This window comes from Lepisma saccharinum, chromosome 1, assembly GCF_977018435.1.
Source record: "Lepisma saccharinum chromosome 1, izLepSacc3.1, whole genome shotgun sequence".
Lineage (NCBI taxonomy): Eukaryota > Metazoa > Arthropoda > Insecta > Zygentoma > Lepismatidae > Lepisma > Lepisma saccharinum.
Genome location: NC_139229.1, coordinates 148,400,538 through 148,420,017, shown reverse-complemented (window position 1 = coordinate 148,420,017; position 19,480 = coordinate 148,400,538). Strand labels below are relative to the sequence as shown.

Below are 19,480 nucleotides of genomic sequence, written 5' to 3'. Positions count from 1 at the left end.
CCAAATGCATGTTTATTGTGTTAAACTAACATGTGTAAGTGAATGATAAGGACAATCTTGTTTCATTTGTGACAGAAATATGAAATTTGAAATTACACACTGCAATGTTAGTTTTAGAAGTTTTAAAAAGGTGGGAAGTACATTTTTATGTTATATTATCTATTAGAATGAACAATTTTTATTTTGTATAAATGGGAAATCTCCACATAAACATGTGGATATGTAACCTTAATTACCCCATTACATTTCTTGTTTCACATGATGTGGTATTTTTAAACTAGTTTGAAAATGCTTAAATAAAAACCACTTACCACTCACAGAGAAATCTACAGAATTCACTCCAAAGATTATACTTTCTTTACTGTATACTGCAACTTCCCTGTCAGCTCGAAGGTCAAACAGGCGACACTGAAAAAAGTATTAAATGTTCTTATTAATCAAAAGTAAGTGCAAGCTTACCTTAATCATATGCACAGAGTAATGTTCCAAACAACTCAACAGTAAAAGCCCTTCCACTCCATTCATATTTCTTCATAGAAAGGTGGTGAAACCAAAGCATTGCCCATTAAGATGAATGGATAAGAAGGGCTATGCCACCTTCCTTTTTTCCTACATCGTGAGCCCACATGATGAAAGAACCTACTTGGAAGGCAGGGATCATCACATGAACCCTTGAACCAATCAGGTTGGTCCAGTTTCCATGGTGACCGGAAAGTTTTGTGGTTTACTGCATTGCCAGACTTAAGCCTCAGAGCAACAGGTCAGGGTCAAGGTGAAACTAAGCCTAATGGTTGCAGTCGGTCTTCCATTCTCTGCCTTTCCCTGAACCACGAGCAAAGACTGCATGTGGACAGGCCAAAAATCAGGGATGTAGCAACACAGCTTTTTCTCACTTGTAAATTTCCATATCTGGAGATGAAAAGTATGAATAGGTTCTTTCGTTGTGAGGGATTTAGTGAAAGAGGGATGTCTGACCTTTCTAGGTGTAATTTCTGAGAATAAGTTAAACTGAATCTTGCTCCATATTTAATTGAAAAAAAAATATGCTGAAAATATACCATAATGTTAGTGAATCCACAGATCAATTGCGAAATGGTCAGCTAAGGATCTCACCATCAAAGATACTGGGTTTGAATCCAAACCTGGGCACAAGAGTAATTTGTGAGTCCCTTCATCACCTGCAGCTAATCATCATTTATCTTCACTGTCTTAATTAGTCAAAAATGGTAGGAAGGTAAAGTAAAATGTGAAAAATGCCAATATAATTTTGATTTTTACACATGCAATTAGAGGGCCTCCCCCATGGCGCAGTGGTAGCGTCATTGCCTTGTAATCAAGGGGTCCCGGGTTCGATACCCGGTGGAGGCACAAGTGTTTCGGATCCCACTTTAAACTGTAGGTCCAGTCCCGATTGGCCTTACTGTGCATAAAGTGGACTTAAAACACAAACTCAAAACAAGCAATTAGAATATTCAACTGCATTTTATCTTGTGATTTTACTTACTGTCGCGTCATCAGATCCTGTTGCTATGGCATCACCACTGGGATAAAATTTCACTGTGTTTATGTCTGACTCATGCCCCTCAAATGATTGTACACACTGACCAGTTCTCATGTCCCATATAAGAGCCATTCTGTCACAACTCTTAAATAAATAAAAAGAGAAAATTTATGACATTTAGTTACGGAATAAAATGAAAACTAACCCAAATATCATTTTACAGTTTACAAAACTAAAATGAAACTACCACACCAAAACAAAAAGTGATTTGAAGTCTCATGAAAATTGTTACAGTGTCCTAGAAAAGAAAAGGTTTTATTTGACTTGTAAAACAAACAAAAAATGCTTGGAAAAATTAAACGTGAACTCATTAGAATGAATTGTAAAACAAGTACAAAAGTTGTCAAGGAACAAATGCATGGATAATTTTTCTGTGTGCTCTTAGACATAGAGAGGTAAATATTTTCATCTTATTTATCACATAACTCTCTTCAGCAATGTATGGAATATATTGTGATGAAAGCACATTAAAGTTGGAAACTTTTCATGGACATTTTGTTCTTATTAACACTAATGTAAAGAAGATCAGAAAAAGGTTAGTCAGGCTACAGCTTTTACATATCTTATACCTTATGTGGGAACGAAATGTCAATAAAATAAAGAATCTTACTATATTAATTGATGTTCATATTCACTCTTTAGAGTTTGGATGTAGAGAAATACATGAAATGTCAATTTATCATACAATTAAAAATAAATGAATTTCTAATATTCATTTGACGTTATATGAAAGGAATTGTATTAATTGTTTATCAGTTTCTAATGATTCTTTCCCAGTGAATAACCAATCACATTTTGGAAAAGTTTTGAATAACATGATCTGTTTTTCCATTACAATAAGTTCAGTTTAATTATGCAATTATTTACATTTAAGCACTTGAAAACAGAGGCAGCAAAAAACCTAGTTGTACATCAAGCATCAAAGTTTTTATGTCTAAACTTAACAGTATTGTATTCATATATTTCTTTAATATGCCATGAAGAATTTCTTATGTATAAAGTTATATATTAAAAAATTAAATGTAAACTGCAATTAAAATTGAAAAATTGAATTGTCATTAAATGTAAACTGCAATTAAAATTGAATTGTCATTTTTTTTCTCATACAAGCACACCTAAAAAACACTGTGGCATTGTAGTTTAAATATTTGGAAACTTACGCCTGAGACAAAAGTGTTGCCAGTTTCGGAAGGTGCCAGATCCAATGCCATAACATCTCCACTGTGGCCATGGAAGCTTTGCAGCATTTGACCAGATTCCACATCCCAAAGTGCACATGTCGAATCTCCACTCCCAGTTAATATCTGGAAAGAATGCATAGTAGGATATAGAGCAGTCTTGCAATTAAGTTTAAAAATTCAATATGAAGTTTTATTGATAATATTTTGAAATTCATAAGGTAGAATGTTAAACTTAATCATTTATTACATAATTAGATTGACTTATGCAATCAATGGGTGCTTGGTTTGATCCCTGCTGGAGGCACATTGTATAGAGTTTGTTCACTTGAAACTGTAAGTTTATTCCTGATTAGCCTACCTGCAATATAGTGGACTTAAAGGAAACCATTATGTAATGGCTTGTTGCGAAGTTATACCTGCTCCTTACAAAATTCCTAGTAATGCTATTATTTAATCATTTGCAAGTGAGCAAACTTCCACCTCAACACAAATTCCATCTTTATACCCTCGACTTACCTGTTGGTCTGAATTAGGGAATGTACAGCAAGACATATAACTCGTATGTGTTCCTACAGTCTTCTTCTTTGTCGAAACATCCTCTTCAAGACTTAGTGGATAAACTGTTATTTTGTTGTCAAGACCCCTGAAACATTAAAAATTTTAAAATTACCTTCAATTAAAATTTACCATAAAAGTTTATCAAGTTCCAAGTATGAATATTGGAGTTTTGTAGCAGCAGCAGCTTTTATGTTGCAATTTGTCCCAAGTTTATAATGGAAACCTATTTTATGCACAAATGTTAAATGGGTTGATATAAACCACACTTGGTCTAACATGTTGTCCTTCCAACACTTGATGAACATTGACTCACCTGAGAACTTTCGTCAGCCCTTGTCAAACAAACCTGTCACCTACACATATGCTGAATAAAACAGCATCATGAACAACTTGAATGGAAATTCATACTCATGACCAGGGCTTGAAAAATCCCGGTCGCCATGGCGACGAAAAATTTCAACCTAGCGACTGTGATCTTATGCTGCAATATGTACGAAATTTTGATGATTCTAAGTTCAAATTGCAGTACAGCGTAAGTTAGCAAATTATTTTTTTTAATCAACGTTGTGAACATTCCAGAGAGTCAGTAATAATTTCTTACTCTTTGTCCCCTAACACCCCATTTCCTTTTTGCTCGAATGATTTAGCGATGTTTTGAATAACGTGATGCTCAGCTTCTTATACAGAGTGTTTCAAAAGTTGCACAACCCAAACTTTGAAAATGTATATCATGAAAACCATAAGAGATATTTACACCGGATTTTCTGCATTATAAAGTCTCATCCATTGAGATTTTTTTCAATGCTTAAAATTATCAGTTTTCTCCATACAGAAAATTTAGATAAATTAATAACTGGCGGAAGGCAGTGTTAAAATTTTTCCAGAAATGCACTTTTGAATGAGAAAAATACATAAGAAATTATCGAAGGGCTTGAATTAGATGACTGATGCCATGTCAATATGTCATTTGTGACCAATATTGATCATGTGCAACATTTGATGGATTTTTTATTGGCGATTTTATGGGTTGAGTAAAAAACGCCATTTTTGGGACACATATGGCAATACTAGCAGGTCGAAATATTGTCAACAGACGCACGCCACATGTGCCTAAGTATTGGCTATACATTTACATGAAAAATCATAAACCAAGATTTTGTGCCGAAATTGGACTCTTGAGAGAATCCTAGTCTGCCTCTGGTTACACTGAATTCTCTTCCCTCACTTTCGACGCTACTATGCCTGTTCTTTTAATTGATTCAGCATGGCGTATTCTTTGGAGCAGCACGTGTGCATTGCTGAAGAGTATTTTACTACTCATTCTTACACTCATGTGCAAGAGGTTTACAAAGACAAAATCCCCTGCTTCTGCTGTACCTCACAAAGCAACTGTTTTACGACTAGTCAAACACCAACAAATGATCCCACAAATTGTTAAGAGTTGGTATTATTATTGAAGATTAGGCACACAGAAGATGTACTACATATACATTTTCAGCGAAAAATGCAGGTTTGACCAGGACTCAAACCTGGGTCTCTGGCATACCGTACGATTTCTCTAACCACTGAGCTACTGAGCCGGCCTGGCATCGCCTGATTTCTCACTGTCGCTGTTTTACCTGTGTGGAATCGTTTCTGCCAGTGCTACCGCAACGGGATCTGTTGCCTTTGGAACACAGTAGACTTCGACATTGCCTGGTTCCTCCCAGCATAGAGATGTTAATGCATTTTTCGCTGAAAATTTCTATGTAGTACATTTCCTGTGTGTGCCTGATCTTCAATAATTAACATCTCTACGCTGGGAGGAATCAGGCAACGTCGAAGTCTACTGTATTTCAAAGGCAACAGATCCCGTTGCGGTAGCACTGGCAGAGAAGATTCCACGCATGTAAAACAGCAACAGCGAAAAATCAGGCAGGCTCAGTAGCTCAGTCGTTAGAGCAATGGCACGGTGTATCAGATCCCCGTGTTCGAGTCCTGGTCGCTGCATTTTTCGCTGAAAATTTTTACGTTTGTATACGTACATTGTTGAAAATCAATTCTCAGATGTTTTCAGCAAATTAACAATATTTCTTAAAATAATGTAATTGCTTTTATTTGGATACATTCTAACATAAATGTATTAACCCAGTGATAGCGTACATGATTAGTTTAGTGCAGAAAACCTGGTGTAAATACCTCTTACAGTTGTGCGAATTTTGAAATACACTGTTTCAATTGCTAGTCGGTAGTTTCCTGGTGCCTAGCTTTGAAGAAAATTTTTCGAGCACTTCTCATGACAAAAAAGCAGGCCTCAGTTTTCTCTGATAAGTGTGTGCAAAAGTTTGCTTGCTAGTATGACAAGTGCTTTAACAATGCTGATAAGTATATAGGGAAGTACCTTATGACAAAGGTTAATCAAACTTAAAGAATGGCCTATGTACAGTGGCTCATCCAGTAACTGAATTATCCGGTAGGGCTATGCTTCCTTTGGAAAGAAGTTTCCTAATCCAAAGGAAAAACAATGGACTGATGTCATGAATGTGTATTGAGGAAAGGGTGCAAGTCATGAGGTTTACATCTTTCAACATGTTTCAAACTGACCACACTGAGATGAGTAAATGACACAGCATGGTATGTACTGATTGTATGTTTTAAACATCACATGCATGTCTCCTGTTTAAATGCATTATACAGTACAGCAAACTTGTGAGCATGTGTTTCACATGTGGAAGCAAGTGGACATTAGGGAATAACAGTGGCCTGAAAAAAGTTTGAGAAACATCAACCTACATATTATATCTTTTGTATGCATTCAGGTCCATTTTTTAATTATGTATGCATTTTTTATATTTGTAAGTTTTTGTGATCCATTTTTAATTATATATGCATTTTTTGTAAATTTGAAAGTTCTCATGATCTATCTTTCACTCACACAGCATGAATTTTGTTATCCCTACATGCTGTTTACCTCTATGTGAATGAAACTAGGAAATGCCTAATTGAGCTTACACAGATGCACACGTAAATTAACAAACTGTAAACCAACCAAACATCCTACACATATATCGCCAAACTGCACTGAATCAAACCAAAAGAAGGAAAAACATATATTTATTCAAAACTTGCCCACAAGCGACCAGGTTTCCAGATGGAGCGTAGGCACATGCCATGACCCATGTGGTAGGCATTGTTATAGCGTGTTCCTTATTCGTTGTGAATGAGTCCCAAATGATCATTTTTCCATCCTGTAAGTTAGTGAAAGAAATTTGATTTTAGTAGTTACCCATCCACCTACAACAATATTATAATTTAGAATAAGTTTGAAGCTTTGAGATATTTTTGAGCTGTATAAAAATCATCCTAGCATTTCAAAAGTTCACTGAAAGTCATTTTGGAAATTTACATGTTCAAAGATTTGTAACTGGAAGTTAAGACTTGCAAAATCCCATGTTTAACCTACACATCATAAGTACTCAGCTTTTCACAAAGACAAAATTAGTCAGCCAGAATTTCCACTGTTGCCAGATTGCTTCCAATCATCTACTTGCAACTGAATTTCTTTGGGAGTTCATGGTAATGCATGTACTCTTTTACAGTCTGTCTTTGTAATATATGTAATACAAACTGTATCAATATTTGTTGGAAATTTGTAAAAATCAGGAATGACAATGGCTGTCTCCCTTTGGAGAGTGCAGTGATGCTTGAATAGGTAATGGTGCAGAGCTTCTTGGCACTCATTTGCTTTGCATTTTCCATATGTGGTACCAGAATACTTCTATCTAGCTGTCTTATTTTGTGGCTGTGGTTATACTTTAAGTTCTCACTCTGGCATATGCTAAGATTGATACAATTCTTGAGAAATGTTGTGTACATGATACCAAACAATACACTCATTGACAAAAAAATGAAGAACCTAGAAGGAGTGGTGAAAATAAAATGAAACTGTACCTGTTGACAAGTTATGTGACTGTATTGCAATGATTACAAATCATATCAAAAGGACAACAGAGTGTGCACTACGGGCATACTGCTGACCCCATGTCAGTAGGATGTGGCACCCCCCTCGGGTCTTGATACATGCACCGATTATATTTGGAATGGAGTCGTAGAGCCTTTGTATCCTCTCCCGAGGCAAGTCGGGAGTTGGGTCGGAGTTTATTTCTGATCTGATCCCTTACATGTTCTAGCAGGGACAGATCATGATGCAGGCAGTCCATAGACACATGTACCATGTGCGGATGAGTGTTATGTTGAAAGACTGCTCCAGGATGCTGTCTGAAGAGGGGTAACATGAGGATGCAGGATGTCCGTGACGTAGTGCTGTGCCATCAGAATCACCAGAACCACTGTCAGAGGTGATCTGAAGTCTTACCCAATGGCTCCCCACACCATGATGGCAGGGGTAATGCCGGTGTGTCTCCACACAACATTGAGAAGATGTGTCCTCTCCCCTGAACATGATGCAACGCCACTCGTCACTGTCGTCAGCAGTCCATGCCTCCTGGTTACAGCAATACTCCAAACACAGCCGTTTGTGTTCTGGTGTTAACGGCAGCCTCCGCATGGAATGGTGAACTTGTAGTCCAGCTGCTGCCAGTCTACGACCAATGCTGCAGGATGACACAGGGTGTTGTATAGAGTCCTGTACATGTGTCCGGATAGCAGATGCAGATGTGATGGGGTTTCCCTTGGTGTGACCAGTCTTGGTCAACCGGAACCTTCACTATGTCTGTAGGTGCCCTCACGTATCCATTGGTGCCAACTCTGGCCACTGTGACATCTGAATGCCCGAGATGCCTGGCAATTGCAGGATTCAACCAATCGGCCTCATGCAGACTCCCAATACGGCCCCTCTCGAACTCCGTCAAGTGCTGGTATCGCTGTCTGATGCATCTACAAGCCATTCTCTGTGTTGATCATCTTCTGTCACGGTGTTGACTGACTGTCTGATGCTCCACACACGCCTTATGAATGCTATCAGGCCTGATAACACTATCATGCGGTGGCACAACTAATGCACTGTGGTGGCCGTTCTAGATGTTACAAATCATTGCAACTCTAATCATTTACATACATATCGAAGGTACACACATGTATAAAATGGCATTCAAATTGGATCTTTCCTTCCGAGTGCTTAACTTTTTTTGTCAATGAGTGTATTAAATATTCACAAATTATGTGATGATACACTCCTCACAAAAACTTTGGAATATTGTTATATTTGACAATAGGTGATAGATATGGCCTTGGAATGCAACAACACATGGCATCTGTCTGGTGGACGTTCTCGTCTTTTCGCCGACATATGTCACCGTGCCTATCACCTATTGCCTAACTTTTCGTGAGGAATGTATCATCACATAATTTGTGAATTTGGTAATTGAAGAAAAATATGTGCAATATGTAAACTGTGGTACACCTACCTGTGACGATGAGACAATATGTCGTTTATCCTGTGACCAGTCCGAACAAAGAACTTTTGCTTGATGGCCTTTAAGTACTCGCCGGGCCTTGATGTTAAGGTTGGTGACATTTTCAAGACGTTGGGCAACTGTGGCAACTGCAATATTTATGAAAATGAAAATACAAAATTAATTATGTATGTATCTAATTTCTATATTTAATTAGATTTATACAGAGTGTATCACATACAAAGATAATTATTTGTTTTTAGCTTCTTTTGGGACAGTAAAATCATCATCAAATAAACTCTTTATGTTTTGCATTATAGTTATACATAACCCTGTTTGTCGTTACATCTCTTTATGATGAATATATAGCAGCTTCTTGATCTACACACTAAAAATAGTGCAACTTCTCTAAGTATTTTATAAGAATATTTTTGTTATGGACTGAAAGCAAGATAAAAAAAAGTAAAGTAAAGTGCTCCCCTGTGTTATGAACCATGCCATGAAGGCATATAGGGAGTGTGGGGTTAGAGCCCCACACTTTCTTGATCACAACCAAAGGTGGGGGTGATGTGATCAGCACCATGCCCCTGGCTGCCTTTACCCCCCAGAGTTTCCTCCAATTACCCACTTTATACGATGCTGGGTGGGTGCCGAAGCAGTTTGAACAGGTGGAAAAAATCCCGGTTCTCCCCCACCGGGGATCGAAACCGGGTCTCTCACATGGCAGTCAGATGCCCTATTGACTGAGCTACCATGGCAAGATATAGAATGTGAAATAAGGAAAGGAACAGATACAATTTTGTAACAAATTTATGTGGGACCTTAATCAAGAAAGAAATCATTCATGACTAGGGCTGAGCTGATACCGATGTATCGGTATCGGTAAGTATCGGTTGATATTTTTGCACCGATACTAGCTGATACCATTGTTTTTGAGTTGCTAGAAGCATGGCCAAAACCGAAATTTATTTCTTTTCAAAGGTTCGTTCACCTTTTCCAACTTACCTTTGGTTTTGAAAAAAAAATGAAAATAGTTGTGCATTTGTTAAATGAACCTGTAGTCAAGTTTTTGTGAACAGCAAGTATGTGACACAAAGATCCATACGCAGCTCAAACGTAACGTGAAGTTATACCCATAGGAGTTCGCTGCTTCTGTTTAGATCTCTCAAAGTTTACTAGGGTTTGTTCATACAGCCTCATGTAACAAAAACCCCAATGAGGTCCCGAAACCCAACGATGAAGCTGTGGGTAATCCTTCCACTTTCTTTGTTGTTTGCAGACACTCTCTCCTTAGAGACTTCCCACAGTCAAAAAAGTGGTGTACGTGTCTCAGACATAGTACATAGCATATTCCTGGAAATTCAAATACCTGGGCTAATCACCTTTTTCCTTTCCAAATTCAGACTTTTATTTTGTTTGTCCCAACCTGGATAACTGGGTTTCAGCAGGCATTTTTTTGGCACAGGGAATAATTTTCTTTGAACGACAGATGATGGCAGTTACTTTCTGGAAAGTGTAGTGATGGGTTTGGATTTCCTTCCATGCGAAGGGATAGAACTATGCATTTATTTGTTTGTTTTTTTAGAAATCATTTGCCGAAAGTGTATATATCGAAAGCAAAGTCACGTCGGAATATCACTGTACTGAAGTAAATCGCCTGATATAAAAGCAAGACACTGGTAAGTTTTCATTCTCTCCTTACATTTTGTTTACTAATATTTATTCTCTTGTTAAAGGACAAGAAGAGACGAGGTAGTGTTTTACATTACAGATTTACTGTTAGTTTTTGACTTCGTGTCCAGGGCTGGTAAATTGCTATCCACGGGTGATTTAATGTTAGTTTTGGAAGAGTGATACATTAGTTTTAGAGGAGGTTGAAGAGACATGATCTCGTTTTTCAACATTGCCAGGGGGGGGGGGGGGGCGATGACACGATCGCCTTGCTCTTTCTTAGCCTCTCGTCATATTTCTCTCATATTTGAAACATCTGATCAATTGTCACGTATCTATAAAAAAATCTGTAAAGTTGAGATGCATCGTTGCAAGAGGGACATCGTTTGGTGGATTTATTCATCGCCCCTTGTCAGAAATTCGTATGTACAAAATGTGATAATAATAATTACACACACACACACATATATGTATGCATGTATGTATGTATATGTATGTATGTGTGTATATATATATATATGTATGTGTGTGTGTGTGTATATATATATATATATATATATATATATAACCCAAAACACAGGAATAGGATCAGAAAAGGTGCCAGAAGGGCGGATAAACACTAATGATGAAGGAGACAGTAAACACTTACCACACGAAGAGAAATTATTCTATATTTCGCGATCTATGTCGCATTTTCAAGTTGAAGAAGAAAGATCGGTGTTACGAAGAGTGTGTGTGTGTGTGTGTGTGTGTGTGTATATATATATATATATATATATATATATATATATATAGCCTTTGTTATTTTAAATTGTAATTATAAAAGTATTGGCATCGGTATCAGTGAGAGTATCAGTATCAGTTTAAAGTGGTATCGACTCAGCCATATTCATGACTGCTTTAAAATAAGTTTTTTTTTTTTAATGGTATTCGCAAGCACTAGTAGTAGTGCACAGGATCTAGTCCAGATTGGAGATAGAGTTTGGACAGGACCATCCCTTCCAAACCTAGAGGCACATCAACTTTAATGCATAACTTTCTTTATCTATTGTTATGTCCTGTGACATTCATTGGTGTGGAGCTCAAGACAAGGGGGGTACACTCACTTCAATTGGTACTCTGGCAGTTTGTGTCTTTTTACAGCATATTTGTAGAAGATACAATTCAACTTTGTTGACCCTGACAAGCATCCCATATGTTACAGGCTACATGATCATGGGCACCCCTTCAAAATTAAGTCAAAATGTCATGCTGACGTGCCATTATAAAGAGAATGTAACCAAGAGTAATGAAAGAAGAAGCGATGGTGTAGGAAAAACGAAGTGAATTAAATAAGCAAGCAAGACAAATAAGAGTGTAAGGGAGAGAGAGAAGAAAGGAAATAAAAGGTTGAGAGAGAGAGAGAGGAAAAAAGAAGAAAATAAATTATTAACGAGAGAGACTGTAAAAGAAGGAAAAGAAAAGAAGATGAGAAAGAAAAACTAAAGATTGAGAGAGGAGAGAGCATAAATGATTTCAAGTATCATCTCCTCTATGAGGATGCCAGTTGAGTTACAAAAAATGCCTTTCTCAGCCTGAATGTACGCAACCACACTACATAGGTTCACAGCAACCACCATAGATTAACTTTGGTCATATATTTTAATTATCATAATTTCAATCTACGTACAAATAACCATTCCAAATTAATTGCATAATATAGTATTTTGTTTGTTTCCAAAGTCTCGAACAAGAAGAGAGTTTTCTCTTGATATTTACATAGTCCTGTCCAGTGGGGGACACACGGATGCATGACTATCCCAAAAGAGGTGACTAACAGACTAAGTATTATGAAAGCGATGACATAATTAGGCTATGTAACAAAAAAAGTTCAAGCAATATTTAATAGAAACCTGCCAGACAATACAAAATCACATCGGTCAAATCCAGGACATCTTAATTACAGTAATGTCAGTGCTATGATAATAATGTTAATTTACACCAGCAGGCAATTGTGGCGATATTTTTATTGGTTCCCCTGTAGAATTGAATAAGAGGATTCTATATACAGGGCCACAACAAGGGATGTAGATAGGGTATGTGGCCCAGACACCATGTTATGAAAGAAGAAATTGATCAGGAAGGCAGTGTGGGACATTTTTTATGGCAATCTTAATTTACCTTTATTAGGCTCGTTAGTTATGTGTTTGTGTAGATTTTCTGGCAGTCTGACATGAAGGTTGGATGAGGAAAGATCTAGTGTCTGGGGTATCTCCTCTCCTTGCCACCTCTAGCATCAAGAGAAGGCATGGAATGCTGGCAGGGAGGATGGTGGATGGTGCGAATGTCGGGTGAGTCAGTGAGATAGAAATGCAAATACCTAGAAAGAAAACAGAAAGTGTAAAATAAAGGGGGGGGCATTGAAATGGCTGACCCCTGCACACAAAATACACACTCGTTACTCCTATCCTTTCCCCTACTCACTTTTAATTGCCGTCGCTACTGGTCAGAAGTGCTTACTACTCAAATCGCTCTGCACAATGCCTTGTGGGAACAAAAGCATACTGACAAGTACGGTAACAAGTATCATGTGAGGCAAAAACTAGCAGCTGAGCCAGTACCATACAACTAGTCCATGTCCAACTGGAAAATCCAGCAGAAAATCTAGCCTCATGTGATTCAGGCATAAGTTTAACAAGTAGATCAGCCAACAACAAGCTTTGGTGCTTGAGGCCAAAGTGCTAGGCTTTTACGCAAAGACCCTGTGTTTAAGCATTGGAGCCCGGAAGGTTCCGTGCACGCAATTTTTTCTACGATTATGTCAAGTTTAAGTGTCCAGCTCAACTCCCTATGAAAATGTCTGCCTTGGAAATATGGGAGACTAAAGGCTAAAAAGGCCACATGTGAATGTGCTGATCCCACCTTGTTTCCAATGTCAACCACAAAGAGGTTTTTTGAAAATATATAACTATAAGGTGGCGCATGTAGGATTTTCCTAAGGGGGTACACGACAGTGAGGGAGATTTACGGCTTCCATCGGCATAACTTGGGGGCGCTCCCCCAAATTTTCAGGTTTATTAAAATTTGCAAGTACTTTTAACCTCCCGCACCCGAGGAGTAAAATAATAAAGATTAATTTTTATCATTTTCCGAATATTATTCAATAAAATGCCCTTGATGGTATTTATATGGGATGGAAAACTTTTCAATTGTGCCCCCCAACATCCCAAAGTCAGACGTCAAGTTATGCCCAGCGTAGGCGTTCTGTTTTAGGAATGTTGGGCAAAAACGGAAGATTATGGTCCTTACTACCACCACTCACGGGCATGCCACTGGCATCATGTATTTTTTGCTTGAAAGCTGATAAGAAAATTCACACTAACGCTAATAAAACAGTTGTGTCTATTTGCGATACCTTTACAATAATTGGGTGCCACTCAGGGACGTAGCTAGGCTGATGTGTTTGGTGGGGGACAAATTCGGATTTGGATATTAGCGCTCTCCATGGACGTCCGCAGGATTTTTTTCCAGGGAGAGGCAAGGAAGGTATTTTTTTCCCAGGAGGGGGCAAACAAGGCACATTTTCCCCAATAATAGTGTTGTTCCCTTAAAAAAAAACATTTCTTAAATTTTAATTTATCATAATCATGCAATATTCACACATACTATTGTGGCTGAAATGAAATTATATGTGAAAAATATATAATTTTTGGTTGACTTTCATTTTCCAGGTGGCCACGGCCCCCCTTGCCCCCTCCACTTTTCGGACGCCCATGGCGCTCTCGCCTTTGTTACGAGCGGTCCCGGGTTCGATTCCAGGCGGAGTCTCCCCAAAATTTCTGTTTTTGACCCAGCACCGTGAGGACAATGGGGAGCTACTTGAAAGGAAGTAGATAGCTCATGTCTCGAAAACCAGAAAACAGCAGTGATGGGGCTCGATGTGCTAACCACACATCACCCAATGAAAAAGCCTCTTTATAGGCCATGGTCCTGCTGTTGCGCCATGGAGTTTAGTTACACTAAATTATATACTGTACATCCCTGCAAACACAATAGCTAAAATTTTGGAACCGATTGTGATCCACAAAGAAAAAATACCCTGATACCGATAGTTATCTTTCTTCCAGTGGCGTGCCCAGAATTCTCGAAAAAAGGGAGGCGATTACGTATACTTTTTTAGTTGTCGTCCTCCTTTTGCCATTTTTTCCGTTGACGTTGCTTTTTGAAATACTAGCCCAAAAGCGGAAGCTGGGGGTATATGAATTCCATCAAACCCCTCCTTGGGCACGCCACTGTTTGCTACCAAAAGTAACACCATATTTTGTCATGCAATAAGAGCATTTAACAGTGGCGGCTGCTGCTTAGTCGATAACGTTGTGCAACCACCATTTTTTTAAATTTAAATCTGTATTATCAAGCCCAAAGTGTTGCGAATATTAGTATCTAATTTAATCCTGAAGAAAATTACTTCTCCAGCATTTCTTATTGTTGACTTGCGAGAGCCAAAATATCCTATCCCGAGATGATGTACTCGCCTCTTTATAGTTTATCTACCACTTCTATTGTCTTCGCACAAAATTGAATGATTGATGGCTTGATTGTTGATTGCATTTTTTGTTATTTATCGTCGTTTTCCTCTGTGATTTGTGTGGAATTCGATTTTATTTTTATTATTTAGCATCGTTTCTCTTCCTCTTTTGATAAATCGCGAGGATGAAGGGTGATTAAATGATGAAATATATGAAGGGGCATTCACAAAGAACGCCTATGCCCAGGCCTGGATTCGAACTCCGAAGCCCTGGCATCGTAGTAGGCTGCGCTAACCACCCCACCATGGAGGTCTGCTGTGGAATTCGTAACTTGTTCAGTTCGAGTGGGGGGGGGGTTCTAACAACTTATCTTGGAGCATCGGGCGGGCTATTACCTATATATATATTTTATACCATATAGTTCTCCTAGTACCAAAAATAACAAAGGGGTGGGGCTTCCCCCATCCCTTTCTTCAAATACCACCCTGTATTTGAGTTAGTTGCAACTTTGGGGATAAGTCGACGATTAATGAACCGGTGGACGGACTCGCATACATATCAATGGGATTCTAACCCAAGACTCCTTTCGGTCCTAGATTCGATTCCCAAGGTGTGGATATTTGTTTCGTTAATCAGACGCAGATTGGTATAGGGAGGCAGGCAGTGCCTTCATATAACCGTTATGTAACATGCGTGATAAGGACATGTGGCTATTACCAACACGGAAATGATTATATAGAATTACTACATTGTTCCTTGTGCTTTTTTCTGCCCACAAGGAAGCCTCTCACACGCATTAAAAATCACCGAAGTAGAAACGTTTCACCTTCACTGTCGAAGGTCATAATACCTCCTTTTCTTTCTTCTTTTTAACATATGGAATGATAACCGACCATCGCATATTCTTCATAGTTCTCTCAGACCCCTCTACCAAAGAATGAGAAGTGAAGCTGTATACATCTTGGAAAATAAACTGTCAAAATGTAAATGGCTGTGCAAGTTTAGGATTTTCCGAGTAGATAGCAGGCAGGTAAAATATTTATCGATATACGTAAAAAAATACATAAATAAAATAAAAATCCCACGGATTCAAAACACGGAAAGAAACTTGGCCTTCTGCATAACAATTAACTTGCAGTAAACCAAACCACCTCTGTGAGACTTCCTACCTTTTTCCCATCCACAGCAAGAACGAAGTAAATGTAAGCAAAGCCATGTGTCTTCTGAGAAATACTTCCTTTCCCATGTGTTAGTTCTGCTGTTATTTTGCCCGCACCATTAATTTCGCAGAAGCAGCATTCTCAAAATTCAGAAAGAAGCTAAATCAGGCTGTGATTTCCATACGCTTTGTATTCTAGTTCGATGTATCGGGAAGAAACACACTGCCTGGTCCCGATTAGCCTGAGCATACATTGCATCTGAAAGCAAAGCAACAATGTCGCATTGTATTCAAGGGCCTGAGTTCGATCCTCGGTGCAAGCACATTGCACAGTGGTTCGAATCGCACTTCCCTTCTCTGCCCAGTCCCTATTCGACCATATCTGAGCATTAGTATTTTATTATTTTGGTCTCGTCTCGATTTTTTAAACCATGCTCTCGGTCTCATCCCTAGCAATTATTCTTAGTTTCTAGAAACTACAGCGTGCTTGCCTCAATGGCGAAGAGGTCAGCGTAAAGTGCTACGATGTCAGAGAGGTTCCAGGTTCGAAATCTGAGTAAGGCATGGAGGATGTATCGTTATGCTTGTCTCATTGTCTATTTCATCAGTTCATCACGCACCTTCATCATTACGATTAACCCAAAAGATAGAAAATCAACGTAAAATAGCCGATATATAAAAAAAGAAGTGCTTCAAAGTAAGTCGTGAAATGACTCAAAGAAAATTAGATTTTTTTCCTTTTATTGTCTTTATTCGTATTTCATCCCTCTCTCTCTCTCTCTCTCTCTCTCTCTCTCTCTCTCTCTCTCTCTCTCTCTTGTGATTTCAAGAATAACAGAAATATACTGAAGGTCATAAATTGTCAATAAAAAAGGCAGTGGCGTGCACAAGGGGGAGTTGATGGGGTTATAATCCCCCCTTTTAGTCAAGTATTCATAAAAAAAATCGTCAAAAATAGGAAAATATAGGGTGACCAGACGTCCTCTTTTATCCGGACATTTCCTCCATTTTAGGTGTGTCCGGCGTCAGGGTGGATTTTTTAGAAATCGCTAAATGTCCTCCTTTTTCGGAAAGATTGATTGATCCATTGAGTTGGTGTTTTAAGTCCACTTATGCACAGTAAGGCTAATTGGGACTGGACCTACAGTTTAAAGTGGGATCCGAACCACTATGCGTCTCCACCAGGTATCGAACCCGGAGCCCCTTGATTATAATGCGACGACGCTACCATTGCCTCATCGGAGAGGCCCCTTTTTCGGAAAGAGTACAGCATCGACTATAGCGAATGTGCTGCACAGGGAATGTATCAATGCTAACGATCATCATTTGCTATTTTACATGGAGCGCATGATCACTTTTTCTGAACGTGTCATCAGTATTAGCTATATTACTTACTAACTTGTTGCTTCTCCTTCTGAGGGAGACCCAGATTGCCTGCGGGAACGCATACAGTATCTGCAGTTCTGTTTCGAGTCATACATACGCAATACAGAAATGCATACTGAGAATTTTGATTATTGAGTAATATTTACTTTTACGAGAGTATAAATTCAACAATGAAAGCTTGAAAATATTAACGTTTTAAGGATGGAAGAATCAAACATGAGGCAGAGTGTAAAATAGGCGTACGCAGGATTTTGTTTCGGAGGGGGCTGCAATTGCGTTCTGGTGGGGCGGAACGGGATACAGTATAAAATATATATCATAATTGCAGCTTTTAACTTTCGTTTTAAAAGTTGTGCAAATGCAAAATTTGTAATCGGGGCTCATTTTAAAAGATGTTTGCATTTACGTCTTTGGTTTTTCACAAGTCCATTGCTGTTTTCATTTGAAAACTTTGATTTTCTCAATATTTGTGGAGGGACTGCAGCCCCATCAGCCCCCTCCCCATCTGTGTCACATTTCCCTGTTGATGAAAGAGTGCCAGAAATGTTCGCATCATTAAAATGTTTCTTGTCCAAACCTAAACTACCTGAAATTTTAATTCAGTTTTTTTTTTTTCGGAAATAGGTTAAACGAAACTTACTTGTTTCATTTGTATTCTTCACATATGGGGATATTTCATTCCAAAATCCAAGAATTTGAAAAGGAACAAATTGTGTGCTTAAAATTATAGATACTCTTAGCTATGATTGTTAGATGTTAGAGAATTTATTAGAAGATTGCTTTCTGTGTTTAAAGGTAAGAGGAAATTATTGAAAGTGCTGAAAAAGATGGATTTGTTAAAGAGGTAGAACAATACATTTTGATTGTGAGTTTTGTGTGTTGAATATAAAGTTTTGATGAATTTGAATGTTTTAAGTGAAGGAATAAAACAAATCGGAAATACAGTGATGTTAAAAAATGTATGAAATATATATGATTTAAATTAAAGGAATTTATATTGATGATGTTAAGGTTTTTACTAATTTTGCATCTTAAAGCAGTTTGTTGGTGGTAATTCTGAATTAGAAAATGCAAATGAGAAATAGACTAAATATTTCCATTCAAGTTAGTCTGCCGAATGTCATTCAGAACTACTCAAAATATAGCAAAATATTTATTTTCTGTGCCGCGACAACTTAATACAAATGTTGAGAGAATTTTCTCACAAATAAGCAAGGTAACCTTAGCTTACCCGTGCGGTACGAGAAACTTACTTACCTGAGGGGCTCAAAAGCCCATACTTTGTTTTATCACTAAAATTCAAGAAACCGTCACTGATTCTCTTGTTGTTTATATAAGTACAGATGCCGGCGGAGTGGTTAACACATCACGCTACGCGCATCCATTCATCAATTTTATCATATCAACACTCATCTCCATCTTCGTAAATTAGCCAAAAGTGGCACGAAGTAAAATAAAGAAAATCAAACAAAATCAATCAACATAAGTACAGTTATTTAATAATTGTAATAATTACAAAAATTAACATCATAAATGAGAAAAATAACCACTTGTTGTATGATTGTCACACACACATTTTATACACTGAACCTCACAATAACAATATTATCTTTCTATAAATGTTTTTTTTCGTGTTTATGTAGTTACTGTTATTTATAAATAATAATAACTATAATAACTAACCATTTGTACACTGCCATTATCAATGGCACGAATAACATGCTTCCAAAAAAAAGGGGGGTTGCCTGATAGCCCAACCAAGTGAATTTTCCCTTTACGTTGCATTTTATGTCTTTATGAACAAATGTAATACCCAAATATTTTGAACACTTAAGGGAACAATGTAATTTATTTTCAATTTTTTTCCTAAAAATATTCAGTTGAAAAATCTAAGAAGTAGAGGTAGTGGTCCTGACAGCCTCCCCCCCTTTGGATAAGCTAAGGTTAAGGGTAAGTGTCATCTTTTTTTGGGCTTTGTCCTCCTTTTTAGCCATGCTCTGTCCTCTTTTTTGAATGTATGTGTCTGGTCACCCTAGGAAAATATGACAAAATGAGAGCGGACT

The 19,480-nt window shown here is 37.9% G+C and overlaps 1 protein-coding gene across 1 annotated transcript in view; it reads right to left on the bottom strand.

Annotated features, from left to right (window-relative positions):
* The window catches only part of Gbeta5 (guanine nucleotide-binding protein subunit beta-5), a 46,290-nt gene that overhangs the window by 3,659 nt on the left and 23,151 nt on the right, over positions 1-19,480 (bottom strand). The window contains exons 2-7 of the mRNA XM_083140286.1: positions 8,706-8,842; positions 6,409-6,527; positions 3,259-3,385; positions 2,722-2,865; positions 1,505-1,645; positions 312-408 (exon numbers count right to left, since the gene is read on the bottom strand). Of these exons, the coding sequence (XP_082996412.1) occupies positions 312-408; positions 1,505-1,645; positions 2,722-2,865; positions 3,259-3,385; positions 6,409-6,527; positions 8,706-8,842 (765 nt within the window). The remainder of the gene's footprint in view (positions 1-311; positions 409-1,504; positions 1,646-2,721; positions 2,866-3,258; positions 3,386-6,408; positions 6,528-8,705; positions 8,843-19,480) is intronic.